Source organism: Dipodomys merriami, unplaced genomic scaffold (genome assembly GCF_024711535.1).
Source record: "Dipodomys merriami isolate MVZ:Mamm:240054 unplaced genomic scaffold, mDipMer1.0.p SCAF_2, whole genome shotgun sequence".
In the NCBI taxonomy this organism is placed as follows: Eukaryota; Metazoa; Chordata; class Mammalia; order Rodentia; family Heteromyidae; genus Dipodomys; species Dipodomys merriami.
In genome coordinates, this window is record NW_027203381.1 from 72,006,297 (window position 1) to 72,028,658 (window position 22,362).

The 22,362-nt window shown below is 48.2% G+C and overlaps 1 protein-coding gene across 2 annotated transcripts in view; it reads left to right on the forward strand.

Moving 5' to 3' along the window:
- The window catches only part of Adcy5 (adenylate cyclase 5), a 176,260-nt gene that overhangs the window by 94,690 nt on the left and 59,208 nt on the right, over positions 1 to 22,362 (forward strand). For both annotated transcript variants that reach the window (XM_070030054.1, XM_070030053.1), the window contains exons 4-8: positions 11,364 to 11,475; positions 12,939 to 13,066; positions 14,288 to 14,446; positions 15,278 to 15,419; positions 17,425 to 17,565. In XM_070030054.1, the coding sequence (XP_069886155.1) occupies positions 11,364 to 11,475; positions 12,939 to 13,066; positions 14,288 to 14,446; positions 15,278 to 15,419; positions 17,425 to 17,565 (682 nt within the window). The remainder of the gene's footprint in view (positions 1 to 11,363; positions 11,476 to 12,938; positions 13,067 to 14,287; positions 14,447 to 15,277; positions 15,420 to 17,424; positions 17,566 to 22,362) is intronic.

Genomic DNA, 22,362 nt, shown 5'->3' on the forward strand with positions numbered 1-22,362 from the left:
GACTAGGGCAAGTTTCAGGCATGAGCCACCCTGCATCTTACACTCCACATCTACATCACAGCATAGAAGGAGTACTTAATAGGGCTGTGAAGTGTAAATGGAACAATGTGGGGAAAGTGCTTGGCACCATTTCTGACACGTGAGTTCAGTAATTGGGAGCTGCAATGACTGTTGTTACAGTTGTTTTTTTTATGATTACTGTCCCACCCCTATCAACAGAGAAAGGCCTGGGGTTCTCTAGCTGGAGAAAGAAGGTGATGAGTCACATTCATCAATTCTCCACAGAGTTGTAATATTTAGAGGGTGATGACATGCTGTTCTCTGGCCCCGCCAAGAGCAAGGCCACAAGAAAAATAAATCAGCTCCACAGTGTGACAGATGCGGCGCAGATCTAAGGACTATGCTGGGGAGAAGGGTTTGAACTGGGCAAGGAAAGAGGACAGAAAGGGGCCACCACTCTCTGAGGCTACATCATCCTCTGGCCCAAAGAATATTTGTATAGCACACAGTCCTGGGGTACCAGTGAGTACTGGCCAAAGAGCCTGTAGGAGGCTTTGGTGCTGGGCCAACACTGGCTGTAGGATGAAGCAAGCCAGAGGTCAGAATGCCACTAGATACCCCACTCCTAATGCCCATATCCCTCCCCAGATACCTCTTCCTCTCAGCCCCTCTGACTGGGACCCTGGTCTCCATCAGACTCATGTATTGGGAGCCATCTGCTTCCCATAGCACAAGTACCTGCTCCCTGCAGCCACTTGTGTTGGGTGGGGACTGTGCTGCTCCTCTGATCCCTGGAAGGATAGAGAGGAAGTTATCAGAATATTCAGCAGAGGCTGCTCTGGGAGCAGGAAGGGCTATGGGATTGTAAGGGAGGAGGGAGTTGAGCCAGCTTCAGAGGTGCTCAAAGAAGAGACCAGCTGGGGAAGGCATCACACCACCCAATTCCAGCATAGATAGACCAGACAGACCCAGATCATCCTCACCAGTGGATCTTGAGAGCTGGAGATGAGTATCCACCTGGAGCAGACTGGTACACACCCCAGCTTTGCCACTTGTACTTTGGGGGGAACTTGGAAAGACTTGTTTTTAGTAGAACTGGAGTTTGAACTCAGATGTGTTTTACCTCTGCCTGGGCCAAGGTGTACTAGAGCTAGGAAGAGCGGCTTGAAGTTTAGAACATGCCGTCTCTGGTGTGGTGGAGTCCCTTCTGTTAGAGAACACAACCATTAGATAATGAGGAGTTATTGGTAAATTGTGAAGTTTCACAATTTACTCTGAGAGGAGTTGGGTGAGCCAACCAGGAAATGTGGGCCTTGTGGGGTATCAATATTAAATTACTGAGTATGATCATTCTTAGAATGACAAGAAGATACAGATGGGAAGCAGACAGATAGGAGGCCATCCTGGCTGCCAGGGCTGCTGGGAGGTGAACCGAGGGGAGGGTCTGGAAACCTTCAGCTCTGACCTGGCCTGGAGGCTGCAGGCTGATAGCCTTAGAGATAGAAAGATTGCCAGGACAGAATCAAGGCATTGTAACCTACTACCCCAAACCGCAGGGCACGGGGAATGCCGGGGACTCTCCGTATCTACAGTGAGTCCTCCTGAATGAAGAAGGCTTTGTATTTCACTAGATTGGCTCATGCGTAAGCCCTTTAATTTTTAAAGGTTGAAGATGGTGGAGTGGGTCAGAGTTCAGCCCCATGGGGTGTAAGTCCCATGCTGAGGAATAAGATTCTCCCAAGGTCCATCAGTGCTCCCTGCATCCTCCCCACTCAGGATGGTGTTGTTGGTGCAGTCTTGATTCAAGCGCTTGGATAAGCCTCGCATATGAAGTCAGGTGCCCAGTGGCTCATGCCTGTAGTCTTAGCCTCTCAAAAGGCTTAGATCACAGTTTGAAGCCAGCCTGGGCAGAAAAGTCTACAAGATCTTTGTCTTCAGTCAACTGGCAAAAAATCAGGACTAGAGATGGTGGCTGAAGTGGTAGAGGTTCAGCTATAATCAAGAAAACTAAGCTAGAGTGCAAGAGAGAAAGAAAAAAAAAAAGGCTCATTCCTTGACACCCAGGAGCCCTATGTATTAGACCTATAGTCCTGGCACAGGGGGCTGCTGATGTGGCCTACGAATGAGAAAACAGGATGGAGGGTCTAGGGAGAGAGATGCCTGGCCCCTCATCCTCTGATCCCTTCTCCTTAACTCCTCCCCCCTTTTAAGGTTATTATCTCCTTTCTTGTCTCCTTCAAGGACTTGGCTACATTCCCTAGGTTGCTCTGGTGTCTGGCTCAGGTGTGGTTCTGAATGATAATGACCATGGTTCATGTCTAAGATGCTCAGATACCCATGGGTAGTTTGTGCCCCCTGTTGGCAGAGGATGGAAAATATTTACCTCTCTGCATGTCCTCAACTAGACCACACAAATGATCCATTATCACCTTGAGCCTGATGCTAGGCAAAGTTTGCCGAATTCTACATCCATACCAATTATAGACACAGGTGGTATTTATGTGGCTGTTTTATTCATTGCACAACTGAGCTACTACTACAAGCCAGGCTACCACTATGAAAAAGAGAATGTCTTTGTTCCTTAGAACATTATCCAGCCCCCACAGTGAGAGAAGGACTAAGTGAAATGCTATGGGAATGCAGTTGGACAACCTAGTCAAGCCCTGTTAGGGAAAACTGAGGTTGGATCTCTAATATTGTTTGAGTTGTGGTAAAAAGAATTACGTCTTTTTTAAAATGGTATTGGAATTTGAGCTCAGGGCCTCATTCTTGCTAAGCTGGTACTCTATCATTGAGCCATGCCTCCAGACCTACCTTTTGCTAGCTAATTTTTAGAGATAGATTCTAGTGAGCTTTTCTGCTCAGGCTGGACTTGAACTGTGATCCTTCAGATCCCAGTCTCCTGTGTAGCAAAGATTACAGGTCTGAGCCACTGGTGCCTAGCTAGACTTAAAAATTCATCTTTGAAATTTATCATTTGTGAGTGTACAACTGAGTGGCATTGCATGCATTCACATTCTTATGTAACTGTCACCACATCCATTTCCAGACACTTATTTTCCCAAACCAAAACTATGTACACATTAAACAACAACTCATCTCTCAGCTGGCTGCTGGAAGCCACCATGCTGCTTTCTGTCCTTATGAATCTGACTGCTCTAAATATTTTGTGGAAGTAGAGTCATACAGAATTTGTGCTTTTTTGTCACTCATTTTCCTTAGTGTAATGTTCTCAACGTTTGCCTATGTTGCAGCATGTGTTAGAATTTCCTTCTTTTTAAGGAGTGAATAATGTCTCATTAATGTCTCATTTGTCTGTGTAAGCACCATTCTGTTTATCTAGCCATTGATACACACCTGGGTGCTTTCACCTTTTGGATGCTGTGAATGATGCTGCAGTGCACACGGGCACACAAATATCTATTCATGTCTCTGCTTTCATTTCATTTCATTTGGGTGTATACCCAGAAGTGGGATTGCTGGGCCTGTGTTCCATTTTTTGAGGGACCATTTTGCTTGTTTCCCTTTTTACCATTGGACCTTCCTACAGCCATGCACAAGGGTTCATTTTCTTCTGCATTCTCATCTGGTGGACCAAAGTCTTGGGTTTTTCCTGGGTCACTAAATGGGGGTCAGTGGGGAATGAGCCATCAGCCGGCAAGGACTTTCTATGTCTTGTGATCAGTTAAGCCTGTCAGCCTATACCTTTGTCATACTTGTAATCGGTTTTGATTTATTAAGAATTCAGACATAAGAAAGATTGTTTTTGGCTGGAGGAGGTCAAGGAAAATAGCTAGAAGAGGGACCAGTTAGAATCATGTCTTAAAAGAAATTTTTGATTTGTTTTCAACCTTTCCAGCATAAACATTTTTTTTTATTACACAAAGGCCTCATTTTTTTGGGCGGGGGGGTCCAGCCGTGGGGCCTGAACTCTGGGCCTGGGCACTGTCTCTCAGCTCTTCAGCTCAAGGCTAACACTCTACCACTTGAGCCAGAGTGCCACTTCTGGCTTTTTTCTTTTTGCTTATGTGGTGCTGAGGAATCGAACCCAGGGCCTCATGCATGCAAGACAAGTGCTCTACCACTGAGCCACCTTCCCAGCACCGGCCTCATTTTTTTGTAGTAAGATTTGGAATCCAGGCCCTATCTCCCATCCTCTTGCCACCTGTGGCTGGGTCTTGGTGCTATCTCCTCCTCCTTCCGCATCTGTCTCTTTTAGGAACTGTTTCCCCAGATTCTGCAGGAGCATGCACTCAGAACGTGGTGTAGTCAGTTCCATTGCATGGATGGTAGGGATAGGATGTGGGTGAGGGGTAGGATGGGGTCTATAAGAGGCCCTACGGCTAGCATAGTAGACTGTAGGACTTTCCTTGACCCTAAGCCCCCTGAAGTCCCTTTTCTTGGACTCTACTTGCTGCAGTGAGTGTCTTATTTCTGTAAGAGTAGAGAGCACAATGAAAAATCAGGTGATAGTCACAACCATATTAAAAAGTGGCATGTTAACATCCAAAAAAAAAAATAGAACAAATAAGAGATCCAAAGAAGTTCAAAAGACAAAAAGATCAGAATTGGACACATAGCCTAGTGGGGAAGCATTTGCCTAGTATGCACAAGACGGAGTTAAAGGTGGGAGGAAAGGGATGGTAGGGGAAAAACAAAGGAGGAGGCAACAATGCTGGATAAGAAATGTACTCATTACCTTGCTCATGTAAATGTAACCCTTCTGTACAGGATTTATACAATAAAAACAATTTAAAAAAAGAGTAGAGAGCACAGCTGACCCAAGGCAGATTCTCTTGTTGGTGATGTTGGATGATATTTGTGCAGACAACAGTGTGTTCATCATTCTGTCCTTTGCCACCTCCCTGCCCTTTCCCAGCCTGTGCCCTCAGATGGCTCTGGGTGTTGTCAGTTCATTAGGCATCCTCTCCTGCCTTTTTTCCTACACCCCTCCCCAGCTTGGCAATCAGCCCTCTGGCGTCTGTTCACACCTGCTGGTGCTAACTCACCTAGTGGATGTGAATGACGCACTGCTCCTCCTTTACCTGAGGAGGGGGTGGGGAGGGGCATGTACCAAAGTGACTGTCCAGGCTGGGTGATTTGGAACAAGAGAGAAGGCATGCTGATGGGGACAAGTCCTTGTTGGTCACAAACAGAGGACTGGTTGATAAATATGTCTAGCTATTTCAGCTCCCTAGTCCACGCTCTGGGGAGCCTCTAGGGTGGTTCGTGCCACAGCACCACCATATCCCATGAGGCCTAGCATTCTAAGTGATGACTGAGGCCTTGCCACACTACTTCCTGCTCAAATTCTATACCTTATGACCCTCCCCCCACAGACTGACTCAGGATATAGGGTAAGAGCTCTCGCAGTGCCTGGTGCTGAGGGACTGGTTGTCAGCACTGCCACCTTGCCCAAGCCACAAGCAGAGCTCAGTCCAGGGATGCTGCAGAATATGGCTGTGTAAGGAAGCAAGGCCAGATGCTGACAGGCCTGTTGGCAACAGGAGCAAATAACACTGAAGAAATGCCTGGGACAGAGCTGAGCTAAACCTGTGCAGGGAAGCAGAAGGGTCCGTTTGATAACTAGGGTGATGCACTTGACATTTGTGCCTATGGAGTTAAGGCAAGAGTCATTGTAACAAACAGGGAGAAAGGAGTTAGGGATTTCACTTCCAAGCATGGGCCTTACCCCAGTATCTGGGCACCTGCCATGAAAGCCTGTGCCAGTAGCCAAGAGGACCTCTTACTCTGGGTCTGGGCGCTGTCCCTCAGCTCTTCAGCTCAAGGCTAGCACTCTACCACTTGAGTCACAACGTCACTTCCGCCTTTTTCTGCTTATGTGGTGCTGAGGAATCGAACCCAGGGCCTCAGGCATGCAAGGCAAGCACTCTACCACTGAGCCTCCTTCCCAGCCCCAAGAGGGGCCTCTTGAGTGGGGCTGACTAAGGCCCAAGGCTGGCTTGTGAAGTGGCTTCAGAATCCCCAAGGAGCACATCTGGAAATTTAGGCCTTCTGCTGTTGGGAGACCTCACAAAATAAAGGAGGCTCTGCAGGCAGCAAAGCACAATCTTCCTGCACTGAGCAGGGAACGGACACTGCCACCTCCACCTCTGACAGGGGCTGGTAGTGTCCACAAAGAGAGGCAATGGGGCACAGAGTCAGGGCCCCAAAGACCTTGTTTGAGCTTCTGCCTGCCAGGTCAGAAGCTGGCCACCTGCAAGTTACTTGCCTTCCCTGGTTCCTAGCAGCTGAGAAGAACCTTGAAGAGTCCAGAAGAGCAGAGGCCTAGGAGCTGGAGAGACTGGTTTCTAAGCCCACCCCAGTGGCCCTCATGTGACCATGTATTTCCCATGTCTCCTGGCCCCCCGACCAGGAAGCTGTCTGTGTTCTTGGTGATCTTGCCTCCTACTTGTTCTAGGAGTTGTGGGAATACTTGCCAGGGGCCAGGCCCAAGCCTCAGGTGATGTTTGGGACTCTAAGAGACCCCATGTGGAAGAAGAGAGAACTCATCATAATTTGGAGTTTCTAACTAGTTTGGCTTTTTCTTTTTGACAAGCAAGCATCAGGCACTATTGTGGGTTGAACTGTGTCTGCCTAAAAGATATATTGAAGTTGTAACTCCTGGTACCTGTGAATGTGACCTTATTTGGAAATGCAGTGAACACCCTTTTCCAAGACTCTGCTTTCTGAGGTTTTAGTGACCCCTAGTTAACCTCAAGTAAGAAGGGGAATAAGGGTGGAAAATAGTACAGTAAGCTATTTTGAAAGAGAGACCACACACATTCATATAACTTTGATTATTGTATATTGTTATGACTGTTCTATTCATAATGTTAGCAATTGTTGTTAGTCTCTTACTCCATGTAATTTATAAATTAAACTTTATCATAGGTACATGTCTATAGAAAAAACATAGTACCTGTGAAGTTCTGTGCTCTCCGTGGTTTCAGACCCCTGAGGGTCTTTGAGCAGAACCCCTGTAGATAACAGGGAATTATTATAGAGTCTTTGGAGAGGAAATCAGGTTGAGAATGTGGTGGGCCCCTTGTCCAATATAACTGGTGTCCTTGTAATGAATGGAGATGTACAGGGAGCATACTAGGTGAGTACAGCAGCAGAAGTAAGTTAGTGATACAGCTGCAAGCTGAGGGGTGCCAAGGATCAACAAACCCACCAGAATCTAGGAAGAAACCACGACTCTTTCTGTCCAGCCATGGTCCTGCCAGCACCCTCATTTCAGACTTAATAGTCTCCAGAATAGTGAAGAACAGATTTCTGTTGTTTAAGCCACATTGTTATGGCAGTCTTACCATACTAATTGTGGGTTCCTACTATATATTGGATATTAGGCTAGATGTGGGGGCTAGAGCCTGCCCCTCACTTAGCCAGTCTTTAATCACAGATTCTAGAGGACCTGGGAGATAACAAGAATCATGAGCTCGAAATGTAGTGAAGGGAAACACCAATAGTAATAAACAGTGCTGTTGTTGACCCTTATCAAATCAAGGTATTTTTCCAAGCACCTGAGTAGATGCCTGATCCACAAGTCATTGGGTTTGAACCCTGTGTATTTTGTGGTTTCTTTTCTTCCTGTGCAAGCAAGTATAACTACTGTAAGAGTTCATATTTAAAGGAAGCATTTTAAAAGCTTCTCTTTGACATATATGAGTTACCAGCATTACTATTCTTGTGCTTTGAAGCCATTAATAATTTAAAGAAGGTCACTTGAACAGAAGTACTGTGATAACTGTGCCAGTCAATATAGTAACTGAGCCTTCTCCAAGGTGACTACCAGGCAGATGGTATATACAGTGTACATATGCTGAGTGAGACAGAATAGGGTGGCACAGGGTTTTATCATACTGGTAAGGAGGGTGTACAATCTACCTCTTTATATTTTCAGGTCACAGTTGGCCATAGGCGACTACAACTGGAAAACACAACTGGCTAAGGGGTTGAGAGTATTATGAAAAAAAAATACTGCAGGGAATAGACATTATGGGAGTCATTATAAATTGAAATCAGGTAGTGGAAGTTTCCTGGAGAAGGTGCTGTTTAAGCTAGTGCAGGTTAACCCTGGCTACATAGTAAGACCACCAGGTGAGCTTCAAACAAAAACAAAACAGAGCAGATAATGATCAATGGTTCAGCCTTGACTGATGAGGTCAGAATCACTGGGGCCTCTCCATAGATGGTCTCCCCAGGATGTAGGCCTAAGGACCTTTTGTCTCGTGTAATACCTGTGGTAGAGAAAAGAGCTCACACAGCTGGTGAGGTCATCTGTAGACAGTGATCACAGGCCTGAGCATCGCAGTGTTTGTCCTTCCTAGGTGGCTTAGTGAGCTCAGAGCTCAGAGAAGCCTCCGGATCCATACACGCCTCATGTTTCTCTGGCCAACCCTTGTTCCACCTCTTCTGCTGTGCTTGGTACAGGGGGTTATCTGTCTCAGTAGCAGTCCTGCCTTTGCTCTTTCTACCATTGGAGGCTCATCAGCCCCAAAGCCAGGTTTTTGCTGGGTATCCTCAGGGTGGCCCAGCTATTGAGCCTGGTGTCTGGCAACCTTGCATTTGAAGTACTGATGCTAGACGTTAGCCTAAGGGACAGACACTTGCTGACTGGGTTTCTTGGCTCATGTGCAGCTGATCTTGATCCTACCTTGGTTTTGATTTCCTGAGAGATGAACAATTTCCAGGAAATTATATAACAGGTACTTTTACAGAGACTGGGAGGAGAGATCTCCTTGTCCCCAGGTAGATTGGGGTGGTCATCTGAGACACACGGAGAAGGGGGGCCAGATTGAAGGCGTACACTGTTGCCCCAGCATACTCAGGTGTCATAACATAGCTTCTCTCCATGCAGGGCAGAAAGCCCATCCTCCAGGCGGTCGTACGCCTCAGAACTCATGCCTCTCATCTCTCAGACCACACCATGGAGCTCTGGTCTCTCTGGAGCAGGCTTCTTAGCCCTTTGACTGTTTTAGAAGGTGTCTCCTGTACTCCTCCTCTTTCCTTCTTGTGCTCTTATGTGTAGCACCCTTCATACCTGTCCTATCCCCGCATTCTCTCTGCTCTCTCTCCTGTAATTGTCTCTAGTCTAGACAGGGACTGGACCGCTGGGGCACTCAGGTATGAACTCAGCTCCTGTGTTTGTCCTGGGAGGTGGACAGCCTGGCCCAAATCCCTGATATGTTCCCTGGGGGCTCTGCCTCTTTCTGTCTGGTGGTTTAGTTTGTTGTCTGGTGAGCTCTGGAGAATGACCTGTCTCAGCAGGGCCACAGCAGCCTGGCATAGGCCCACCGGCGGCCCACCTGTATATCTGTGCTTTTCTCTGTTCCATAGTCAGTGCCAGGGTGAGGGGTCACAGTATGGGACATGTCACTTAATCTGGCTGAGGGGCTGGCAACAGTATAGTACATACTGGCTCTACCCCTGGCGTTTGGGTTCAGTTGCCTATGTGGTCTTACACTCGTGACTCAACCTTTCTGTGCTTTCATTTTCTCACTGTAAAAGGATACTGAGCTCAGGGAGTGGTTATGAGGCATAAGTGGGTTCATACATGTTAGGATCAGAAAGCAGCGCATTTTCGCATACAGGTTTTATTGTAGTCCAAGTATGGTGAGGCTGACGGATGAGGAGACAATTACTCTTGAAAAGATTGTTACAGTTCTCACGAGGAGAGACCTCTCTGGCCACATAGGCCAGGGCCAGCCAGAAGGCAGCAAAGGAAGGAATAAATCGGAGGGTGTAAATTTATTGTGCTCCCTTGGGAAGGAATGGCTGGCCGGTTTGAATGATTGGGGTGGATGAGGTACCTCTCCTACAGGGGCACTGGTTCAGCACTGTTCACTACCTCTGACAGCAGGGCCTTGGGTGACATAACACAGACTAAAAAGACTTGTCAAATGCTGACCATCCCCCCCCCCCCAGGATGTAGTGTTTCAGTCAAAGCAGAGGTATTAATAGTAACTTTGTGGTGCTATATGTTAATTAGCTCAATTTGATCAGTTTACATTATATTCATAATTTGTTGATGTTCAATAAAAAGATAAAGATTCAACTTAATGTACCATCACATTTTTAGGATATAATGGCAAAATAGACTCAGTTCTTATTCTTAACTTTAAAAATAAGGCCATGGGTCCTGGAGCCTCAGGAGTCCTGAGGCTCACTGGGAAGAGCTCAGGCTCGGCAGAGCTCGGCCCCTCACTTGGTAGGATGACATGGCAGAGGCTCGCAGCTCACTGCCAGCATCATTTCAGCAGTGAAGTTTAATACATTTTTGTTTTCCAAGAAGAGGAAGGGGAAGGAAGGAGAGTGCAAACAACCACCAACAACCAACACTGAAATCTATGGGTATAGGGAGTCTTTATTCCCATAGATTCTGGCTTCATGGTCTTTTCAATGGAAACACCTAAACGACAAGCTGGAGAGATCCAGGCAGCTGGATCCTATGCTAATGCACCTGGATGGTGAGGCCAGAGGCACTGGTGGATGAGTTGCAGGCTTTCAGATGCCAATTGTGGGGGTGGTGGTGGTATCTTTTCTCTCCTTCCTGCGTTTGGGGTCCCCTTGGGGTTGGGTTCTCCTCTCTATGGGATAGGAAAGTGAGATCTTCTTGGGACTGAGGTGCCCTCCAGAGCACGTACATAAAGTGCCCTCATCCAGGCACATTGCTCAGATGCCAATAGAGGAGTGTTGAGAGGCTGCTTGGAATTAGGGGAAGGGGGAGGCTCAAAGAGCACACACCCAGACCCCTTCTGCCTCCTGCCCTCTTGATTAGATGTGAGGGTACGGTGAGGGTTTGGGTAGAACAGGAGCAGGGCTCCCAGCTAGCAGGCCAGGCCAACATCTCCAAAGTGTGGGCCTCTGTCAGCTCCCCAGCAGCTGTTTGGGATCTCTAAGGGTGCTTGCTGACCACAGCCCCCCTAAGGCTTAAGCTGCCTAAGCTGGATCTTGGCTGCATCCATTACTTTTCCTTCCATGTAGGAGCCCATCCTAGTCTGTTCAGGCTGATGTAATAGAACACCTGACTGGGTGTAAACAGCCTTAATGCTCATAGTTCTAGAGGCTGGAAGCCTGAGATCAGAGAGCCAGCTGGTTCTGTTGAGGGCTCTCTTACAGGTTTTAGGCATGCATCTCATCGTGTCACGGCAGAGAGCAGAGAACCAGGTTGTAAGCTCTTGGGTTTCTTCTTTCTTATCACTCCATTGGTGAGGGCTCCACCCGCATGATCTTATCACCTTGCGAAGGTCCCACCTTCACGCATGGGCACTGGGACAACACCGTCACATTTCCATTGGGATTTACTGTGTGCATTTGAAGGCTACAGCAGGGTCTCCCTTTGCCACCTGTCTCCCCAGCATCCTTTTTGCCGACATCGAGGGGTTCACCAGTCTGGCATCCCAGTGCACTGCTCAGGAGCTGGTCATGACTCTCAATGAGCTCTTCGCCCGCTTTGACAAGCTGGCCGCGGTGAGTCACCCTGAGCCGGGGCCTAAGGGTGGTCAGTCTGGGCTGTTAAGGGAGGGACCTGATATCAAGGGTCTGCTGACCTCCTGGGAGGGGCACAGGCCAGGGTGCCAGTTCTGCTGGGCAGAATTTGCCCTTGGGAACGGATGGCAGGCAGAGGGGCAACCTGGACTGCAGGCGTGTACCCTTACACTGGGTATCAGCCGTGTGTGGCATCTGCCACGCAATCAGAGCTGCTTTCCGCTCCACAGAGGGGACGGGAAAACTCTCCTCATCTCAGTGTACGTAAGGGGGTGGCAAGACCTGCCTGCGGGTCCTATTACCAAGATTCCCCCACATAGTTTCTGTTTGGGGCAAATCAGACACGTGTCTTTTGAGGTTCACCAGAGAGATAGGAGAACATGCACCATCCCTGGAGGTTCTCCAATGTTTGGATAAAATGCAAACAACAGCAGGAAGAGGTGAATGACACACTCATAAATTGGCACTCTGGAATGAGCACTTACACCATCATCCTTTCCTGGCCTACGCTTTTACAGAACCATTCTAAGTAGCTACTTAATACAATGTCCACTGGCTCATAAACAGGACTCCAGGCCAAACTTTAGATAAAGAGGTTGGTGTGGTTGGGGGCCGTTCAGAACCTCTGCAAGCATTGGTAGTGGTTTTACACCACTGGGCTTTGCGCTAAGTGCATGGGCCATGCTCATCCCCTGGGAATTAAATGGGTCTCTAAAGAGTTGAGGCCACACAGACACTTAAGTCCCAGAGTTTCAGCTTCATGGCAGAGCGTGGCAGCTCATAATTGCTGATTAATGACAGCCCATCCGACTCCCAGCAATGGATTGACGGTGGCCTGCCAGCATCCCTGCAACTCCTTCACTCAGCAAGGAACAGTGGCAGGTGCTGCAGCTCGGTTGGCTTCTTGGCACTCATGTGCTTACCGGTTTAGCAGAACAATGTTAAAAGTCTCAGACAGACCAAGAGCCAAGGGAAGTTTAGTTCAAGCTTATTTGTGCCTGCTTCAGTCTTTTTGTTTAACAAGAAAAATAAAACCACCCATAGAATCTTGGCCCAAGAGTCAGAGTTCACTCCTAGAGCATAGATCGGGACCAGGGATGCTCCCCCTATGCCTGAAGCCTCCCCTACCCCAGCTGGTATGGCTTCCCTAGTTAGTGAGGGCAGTGGACCAGCCAACTGTACAGCAGTGGTTCATAACAGTTAGATCCTTGGCCTGGCTACAGTGCTTCCCTGTGGGCTGCTTAGCCTGCCCCCTCAGCCCACCACTTGGTCCTGCCCTCCTTATAAGCCTGGCTGGGGCCAGACAAAAGTTCCAGTACTGACTGCATTTGCCACCCTATAAAGCAAGGTACTGCAGCATGGGGTGAATTTGTTAGCTGCCCATTTCCTTCTCTCTCACTCCCTCTCTCACCGTTTTTAATTTTTAATGTGAATTTACTTTGCAGGAGAATCACTGTTTACGGATTAAGATCCTGGGGGATTGCTACTACTGTGTCTCGGGGCTGCCTGAAGCCAGGGCTGACCATGCCCACTGCTGTGTGGAGATGGGCATGGACATGATCGAGGCTATCTCGTAAGTGCCCACCTCCGCATGCTGTCCACTCCAGAGGACTGCCCACAGCTGGACCTAATGACTGACCAGCCAAAAGACTGATGAAGACAGGACTGATCATGTGGGTGGGAGAGGCTTGGCCTGTTGCTCTGTGCCACATACTTCATATGGACACTACAAAGCAAGAGAGACAAAGTATTATGAGGAGGGCATTGCTACAGTAAAAGCATTAACCGAGTAGATCCCAGGAGAAATGATGGATGACCTGAGTGTTCTCTCTCTGGTAGGGTGAGGTGGAGGGCACACGTCAAGTCAGATTACTGCTCCTGTAAGTTGGCTGAGTTTGCATCAATGCTCAGGTTGTGAGGAAGGGCTTGTCCCCAAAAAGTGAAAACGACTTGCATTCACATGCCCCCAGCACCTGCACCCTCTTCTACAGACCATGGGCAGCCTGTGAGTCCCAGATGCAGCTGTATAGGTTCCCTCCTGCTCTGCAGCTCCCTTCCCCAATATGGGAGGCAATACATAGAGGACTCTTCCCATCTTCTGTGGATCCTTGAGCACATGGTGCATGTAGCAGGCTTAGAGGCTGCCCTGTAGGACACAGAGTACCCTTAGACCCCTGTACCTACCCAGGCTCCCCTTTTCTCCTAATCAGGGCACGTATCCTCCCCTAAAACCCAGGTAACCACCTTTCTCCAGCCTCCTCCTAATGTTGAAGAATCAGCAACTTGGATCAACCCAATAAATAGATAATCCAAAATCCACTTTTGTCTTACCCCAAAAGCATTATGATTGGGTTTTGAAGTGACTGTTAGATCCCAGTTGGCACTAAAGAATCCCTATATTTGTGTGAATGTAGTCTAATTGACTATGGGTAGCAATAGCAGAGAGAGAGAGAGAGAGAGAGAGAGAGAGAGAGAGAGAGAGAGAGAGAGAGAGAGAGAGAGAGAGTGTGTGTGTTGGTTTTAGTGTGCAATACCCCGCCACCTTGTGGCCAAGATCAGGAACAGCACTTCTTAGGTTAGTGAACCTGAGCAGTTCTGAGCACTTGTGCAGTCCCATCCCTCAGTCTTCTTCGGATTGAACATCTCACACTCTAGGCCAGATCAGAGAGAAATGCCTTTTTGACCCTAACACTTTCCCATTCCTCCCACCCTCAGCTACACCTTCCAGCCTCATTTCTACTCTGTGTGCCTGGCCCCTGACCCTCTCCCAGCCTTACCCCTGCTCCATCCCCAGGTTGGTCCGGGAGGTGACAGGGGTGAACGTGAACATGCGCGTGGGAATTCACAGCGGGAGAGTACACTGCGGTGTCCTTGGTCTCAGGAAGTGGCAGTTCGACGTCTGGTCTAACGACGTCACGCTGGCCAACCACATGGAGGCTGGTGGCAAGGCTGGGTAAGTGAAGGCTGGGAGCTCAATGTCCAACTCCTCAATCTGTGGGAGAAAAAAGGAGAAGGAAGGGAGGATTTTCTTCAACTCAGCAAATCATTTAGCTCACCCCATAGGCAATATGTGGAGAGGTGTCTTTTTTTGTTGTTGTTTTGTGTGTGTGGTACTGAGAAATCAAACCCAGGGCTTCATGCATGCTAGGCAAGCACTCTACCACTAAGCCACATTCCCAGCCCCCAAGAGGTGTCTTATATGAGATGTAATAGAATCACCTTCAGAACAGAGACTAATTCTCAGTGGCCAGGTGAAGTGTCAGCTATCCTGGGTAACTGGCCAGGGTTGGAACAGATGAGAAAAATTGAGGTAGGGAGAGCTTGGGGCTGAGGGACTAAGCAAAGATGAGTCCCAGGTGTAGGAAGACCCATTATTTCTAAACACTGAAAGGAGAGCAGATGGTCTTTTAAGAACAACTAGGAGAAACGGCATGGATACCAAGCTGGGAAGATTTGGGCTCAGACCTGTAGTCACTGTAAGCCATTTCTGACTTTTGAGTAGGAATGAGGTTTGTAGGACTGGAGGACATGTTCTCTAGGCAATGGAGATAGGACCCATGCTAGGTTGAGTGTGAAATTATGTGGATACAGTTGGTGTTTGCTGGAACTTGGCCTTTAAGTGCTGTGTTGACAGTATGACAAGCATATAGCCAAAGTTGGGGTATACATCTGAGCCTGAGATTTGGGGCCTGGGATTTGCATTGGGGTTTTATCAGAGTTGCAATGTTGTTTTGAATTGGAACATGAGTGGTGAGTTCACATTTTCTGCCCTTCCCGCCTGCAGACGCATCCACATCACCAAAGCCACACTCAACTATCTGAATGGGGACTACGAGGTGGAGCCAGGCTGTGGGGGCGAGCGCAACGCCTACCTCAAGGAACACAGTATTGAGACCTTCCTCATCCTGCGCTGCACTCAGAAGCGGGTCTGTAGGCCAGGGCCTGGGAGCCAGCGGCCCGTTCATTTCCAGAGGGAGGTTTTCACTTTTTATGGCTGGTTGCTTCCTTCTCTTCTTCCTCTTTCCTTGAGCAAAGTCACAAATTCCTTATGTAGTAGTGGCTTCTGCAGGATTGAGTCAGGCCCTGCAAAGGCTGGTAGCAAAAGGGGAACATTTGTCTGTTGCTCAAATGTAGCAAGCCTCAGTTCAGAAGGCTACAGGATGGAGCGGAAGCAGCAGGTGTTCTTTATATCTCCATCTGTCTTTTACCAAAGGAATATTTCTCTCTCTCTCTCTCTCTCCCTCATACACACACACACACACTCTCTCTCTTATTCTCATAATTACTATCTCACTCTCACTCTGTCTAGCTCTTTCTTACTCTCATTACCGTTCTGTTGGACAAACCTGTGTTAACCTCAACCCTCATCTATGTCTTTGATTCTTGAAACTATCTTTTTCTCTTTTTACTTTCTTGTTTCATTCTTTTACCCTTTTCTGTCCCAGCCCACATTTGCCAGAGTATGAAACTGAATTATTAGCAGGCTTCAGGGTTCTATTTTTAAATAGGGTCATGTTTCACATTCTTCATTTTTAAAACAAATGAACATTTTCTATTCTCTCTAAATTAAAATGCCTGATACTTCTCACTGAGCTGATCTGTGGGTCGGTGCCCTTTGGTGGAGAAAGACTTCCTGGTTCTTTTCTTCAGGAGTTAGACTGGAGACACTGTAGATGTGAGAACAACACAGGGGAAGTGTTGGGTGGCAGCAGCACCTGATTTTCAAGGGGAAGTAGAGCAGTGCCCCCTGTGAGGGACAGGAAAGGAGCACCTTGCTCTGCGTACCCCTCTGGCCTTCGTAGGGGCTGCACCAGACTCATTCACTCCCTGCAGAAAAGAACCATGGGAGAATTCAGGGTGCTTTGAGGACAGCCTCTCAGGACATCGCAGACCAGAGTGTAGATGAACTGATGCTTCTCATGCCCTTCCCACATTCTTGCTTTTGGCTTCTGGTCCACAGGGCCTCCAGCCTTTCTTCCTACTCTGGGTTCTTCTAGTTGATAAATGGCCCAGAGGAGATGAAGTAGAGGCAGAGAGATGGAGAGAGGGACAACCCCATCCCACAGTGTTATCTGGAGCACACTGAGTGGCCCCAGCCCCTCATCCACAAAGGAGGTAGTTGAGGAAAGGGCTACCTTAGGCCTCCCCTAACGCTTTACCTCTGATGCTCACTTGGGTGAATAGACAGGCAGGAGTTAGACATGCCAGGGAGAGTATTGCAGCTGGTGGAGGCTCTATTTGTACAGTCATGTCCAATCTGAATCTTAGGATTCAGTGACCCAAACTTCTCTTGGAGCAGAGGTACATCCTACTGTCTTCTGCTAGAAATTGCCTAGGGGAGAAGTTAGGTGGAGTCTGGAGTCCCAAAGGTTCTCTCCTTCAGTCTTGCCCTGAACTCCTTCAGCCCCAGGTTCTGTTCCTCCCTGAGGCTGTAGACAGAGACATCCCTTGTCCTGAATCCCCATTCCAATGAGCAGAGCCTCATAATTGACAGGGTGAGAGGCCTAGAAGTCAGCTGGCTTGGCTCAGCCCTCCCACAGTGCCCCCAGAGCAGAAGAGAGGAAGCAGCCATGCATCCACTAAGCCTGTGGAGAGGGAAGGATATGAAATTAGTTTTGAGGGGCTTCAGGATAGAATTTTGTTGTCTAACTTAAAGAGAGAACACCTTACAAACAACTCCTTTCTCACAAGACCACTTTTTACCTACACTCCATTGGGACAGTCCCGGCTGGCATAGGAGTTTGGGGGGTCTGAGATGCTAGTGTTTGAGAGCTCTAGGATCCTGACAGTCCTTGGGCTGTGTGCAAAAGGAGGGAAAATGCCTCTAACTCTGCTTGGTTGAGTATGTATTCCTGGGAGGAGTGAGGATCTCCCTACACACAGTTCCCAATGGGCCTATTTACAGGCTGATGCTTTTGGGTCACTTTTCAGAAAGAAGAAAAGGCCATGATCGCTAAGATGAACCGCCAGAGAACCAACTCCATTGGGCACAACCCTCCACACTGGGGCGCTGAGCGCCCCTTCTACAACCACCTGGGTGGCAACCAGGTGTCCAAGGAGATGAAGCGGATGGTGAGTGGCAGGCATGGTGTGTTTGTGTGCAGTAGGCCTGCGTCTTCTGTGGGTTTGAGGGCTAATCCAGCCCCTGAAGTTGCTAAAAGAAACCTGGGGAGCCATACAAGAAGAAAGTGCAGTCCACTTTACTTCAAACCAGGAGCTAGAGTACCTGACCTGGGCCTAGGCATGCTACATGGCTCCTACCACTTTGTGGAATGCTATATTTGACCTAGGGCCAAGCATCCATACCTTCTTGTAGGCTAGGAGCAGGGCCTTTTCACAAGACTTAGAGTCCTCTCAGGGCCTCTAGGTATCCCCTCGGGAGCTGGATGGACTGTGATTTGACAGCCCTCCTCTAGTACCTACGCATTTCCAAGACAATTAAAATCACATCTTTGGCTCAGTTACTTTGGAATGATCCCAAGGCTTTCTGGCAGGGGCCTGGTGACAACCCCCTTTACCCTTGGTGCTGAGAAACTACCTTGTCCTGGCTAGCACCAGTCTTCCAGTAGGCACAGACATCTAAGCCATGAAGGGCTGTCACCTCTACCTCAAGGCACGCTGCCTGCTTTAGGGACAAGTGCCCCAGCAGCCACTGCACATAACCATGACAAGCTGGTTCAGGACAAACTCTTGGACACTTGTGGCAATGAGGGAAGATGGCCTTGAATGGTGGGAAGAAGAGGAAGAGGATGACAGGAAGCCAGATAACAACAGTGTTTATTCCCTGTCAAGAACTTGGTAACACTGCTCATGTGAAGGCACCTGGCTCCCAGGTGGAGTTGTCCACACTAAGGGCAGGTTGGGGAGGGCTGGTGCCAGGACTCAGCTGTGTGGAAACTATGTAGATCAAACCAGAGGGGATGAAAGATGGACCTTTGGGACTTCAGTGGATAGGCTATGAGTCTGAAAGGGATGGACCGGGGATTGAGTCACTCCCTATTTTTGCTAACAAGTAGCAGATTAGTTAAGTGTGGGGAGGAAAATGAGCCAAGTTCAGAACTCCATTGAAGATCTTGATGGTAGTTAAGATGTTCAAGGGACTCTGATATTACAAGGGAGAAGGTAGGAGAAGCCCAACGTTCCTCCAGGACTTAGAGGTCCACAAACCTTGTCAGTACCAACTGACCACTCCTTTCCCCAAAGCAGAGCTGGTGGCCAGCACTCCTGGTTACCTTCACAGTGCTTAGCTCTCCCCTACTCTTTTTCTTGGTGTACTAAGGTTTGAATGCAGGGTCTCAAGCTTGCTAGACAGGTGCTGTATCACTTGAGCCATAGCCCCTTTGTGCTTTATTTACCTTTGGAATAGGCTCTTGCATTTACACCTGGGCCGGGCTCTGGACTCTGATCCTCTTGTTTTTTTCTTTCCATATAGCTAGCATGACAAGCATACACAACCACACCCAGATATTGGTTGAAATAGGGTCTTTCTTTTTACCCAGATTGGCCTCAAACCACAGTCCTTCTGATCTCCAAGTCCCTAGTAGCTATTATAGGCATGAATCATTGTGCCAGGCTACCACTTCAGCTCTTTAATAATCCCTTGTAGACTCTATTCCTACATGACTAAGGTGGTCAAGGGGAGGACAGGAAGAAAGGGGGAGGGGGAGGTAGCTAGAGAAATGGAGTGGGGAAGAGATGGGGAGGAATAGGAGGCCAAGAAGTAGAAAGGAAGGAGAATGGAGCAGCTACCAAGTAGGAAAGGGGCCTGGAATAAATTATGGTCTCTCCTGCAAATCCTTAGGAAGTTGATTGTCAGTGACATTGGTATAAGCTGTATATCTTCATTTCTTTCTGAGTCTTAAAGGAGGTAGTTTTTTGGCTATGAGCACTAGCTTGTCAGGCATGTTTGTCATTATTAGAACAAGGAGCCTTGGAAGAATCAGCAAGTTCTGGGACTAGGGTTCAGGAGTCTCCGAAGGAGACTACTGCTGCTGTGAGTCGAGGGTTAGGCCCAGTCTTGCTGCTGCAGGGTGTTGATTGCTTTAACTGCAGGGAAGGAGAGTGTGTAGAACAGGTCTCCCCACAGCTTGTGGCTCCCAGTCCTAATGAGGACCGTGTCCCCTGAGGACACTGCCATCAAAATCCAGCCCCCGAACCCGGCTCATGTGTTCTCTAGTATGTGGATTGTAGACCTAAACAATGAATATATACATAAACACATATGTGTATATAAAAAGAGAATATCGTAATCCTGTGACTGTGTGAGGGATAAGCTCAGGAGGTGGGGGAGAAAAAGAGAAAGTGAAAAATACTGAAATACACTGCATCTGTGAGTGAGGAAACTCACTGTACACAGTTGGATACTAGAGGGTAGAGAGATAGGGTAAGGGAAGGCAGATAAAGGGGTCAATCTGATTAAAGTACGTATGTACACATGGAAATACCATAGTGAAATCCTTGCAGCATTAGCATACACTAAAAAAAGAATGACAGGAATCTAAAACAGGTCATGTCCAGGTTGTGTGCACTCGTAGGAGGAAGAAGAGCAAGCAGGGTGGTCAAAATACTTTATGTGCATGTGTGAAAATGGAACAAAGAAGCATGTTGAGACTGGTTTGGAAAGAGGGCCATGAAGGGAGTGAGTCTAACCAAGGTACATTGTATGCCTTTGTGTACCTGTCAAGATGAAACCCCCTTAGACAACTAAGTGATGTTCATAAGAACAAAGAAGTCCAGCCTCCTCCCCTCCCCCACAGCGCAGCGGGCCCACTGGGAGTCTCTAGACCAAAGATGGACACAGAAGTGGCTTTAAAGACTGTTGACTTTTAATGTTCAACTTGCCAGAAATCTTTGAGCAAAGATGTCTTTAAAAAAAAAAAACCAACAACAAAAATTGGCCTGTTGAGGGAGGATGCAAATTGGATGCGGGAGTAGCAAGCAAAATGGCTGGAAAGGTACTGACTCCTCAGCAGTGCCATTAGGTTAAATTGTTATCTGAATTTGACTCTGCTTTTGAAGTGCTGTGACTAGCTGTGCTTGTCAGGTCTTTAAGTTCTGTGACTAATAGAAGGCCGATGGTGGGAAGCCTGGGGATTGAACTCATGCAACCAAGCCCAGGAAAACTGCATGTCCTCGGTCTGGTGGGACCTGCAGGCAAGGAGAGGTGATAGGACCCTTGTCCTGTCACTAGTTAGCAGAGGTGGGATTGCACCCAGACTGCTGGACTATGGCTATTTTGTTCTGTTCTTTTTGCTTCTGCTGTGTCAGGGAAGGAACCAGCCTCACACTTGTTAGGGAAGTGCTTAACCACTGAGCCATGCCCCTGCCCCTGACTGCGTTCCTAATCATGCCACTGCAGTGGTTTATGGACTAAGGCATTTTCTTCTCTTTTTCTAATGCACCATCCTAACCCAATACCGTGATCTCCACACTAACACAGCAGCTGAGTGCTGAGAAAGGCCCTGTCCCCTGCCTAGTGCAGGAGAGAGGTAGGGGCCACACCCACCTCAGGGAATGAAAAAGGAAGCATTGGAGAAAGCGGGGAACAAGCTAATTATTATTCTAGTTATGTCAATTGACAGTACTAGAAATTGAACTCAGAGCATCTCACTCTTGCTAGGCAGGTTCTCTACCGTTGAACCTCATCTCCAGTCCCTTTCACACTGGGTTATTTTGGAGACAAGGTTTCGCTTTATGCCTGGGCTAAGCTGTGATCTTCTCACTTGTGCTTATTGGTATAGCTGGGGTCAACACACATGCCCAGGCATTGGTTGAGATGGAGTTGTGAGAACTTCTTTTTATCCAGGCTGGTCTCAAACCAAGGTACCCCAATTTTTGCCTCCCAGATATCTAGGATTACACACTTGAGGCACCATGCCTTGGCTGGGAACAGGCTTATTGAAAACACTTGGGACTCTTTGAGCTGGAGAGATAGGCATGTGTAGTACAGCCTGACTGTTCTCAGGTTGCATAGAAAACTTGTTGCCAGCTCAAGGGACAGGTTTCAGTGGGTCAGTGCGGGATGGCCATGCTCTGCAGAGAGCTTGCCTATCAGGTTCTCTGCTGCCAGTCATGCTGTGCTATGAAGAGTTCTGAGAACATCAGGCAGAACACTCATCTAGGGCTGGGAAGGCCAACTGGGACAGGTCTTGCAGCCCAGAGGAAGTGCTGGGTGGTTCTCAGAGGACAAGGAGAAGGCTCCGACTTGCCTGGGTATGCAGATATCCAGTCAGCCATCCTGGACTGGGTGCTGGCACATAACAAATGGTTGGTCATTTAAATGGACTCCTGGAGGCTGCCAAGGGTGTAGGAGTCCTCAGCAGGGACAGAACTGAGGTAGAGCGCTTCAATGCCATGTGGACACCATGTTGTCTCAGCATCAGGTGGCTTTGACTAGGGGGAAAAGTTGTTCCGGTTTTGTGTTGCTAGACCAGGTCTTCATGGGGGACAGAAAGACATGAATTCACTTGAACTCCTCATTCACTTAGCACCTGGCAAACTACTTGTTTGTCCACCAGTGCCCCACACTGGCCACGGATATGGGGTCCATCCTTGTCCTTGTCCTGGCCACCCACCTGCCCACTTCCTCCTGGAGTCTATCCCCTTCTCCCCTTGGGACTCTGTTCTACCACAGCAGCTCAGAACCAGCACACATCTCCCCTTTTGTGGGAGTCACAGATTAACTCTATAAGTAGGGCTTTGTGGTTGGTGAGCGAGGAGCAGTAAAGATTCTGCCCCTTCCGAATCTGCCCATGAAATGAACCCACACTGTGTAGATGGGTTTTGACCCCCCGAGTCCTCATACTACTCAAATGTGTTACATAAATGTGTTAACCTCTCAGGTAACCAAAAAGCTGGTGCCGGTCACTG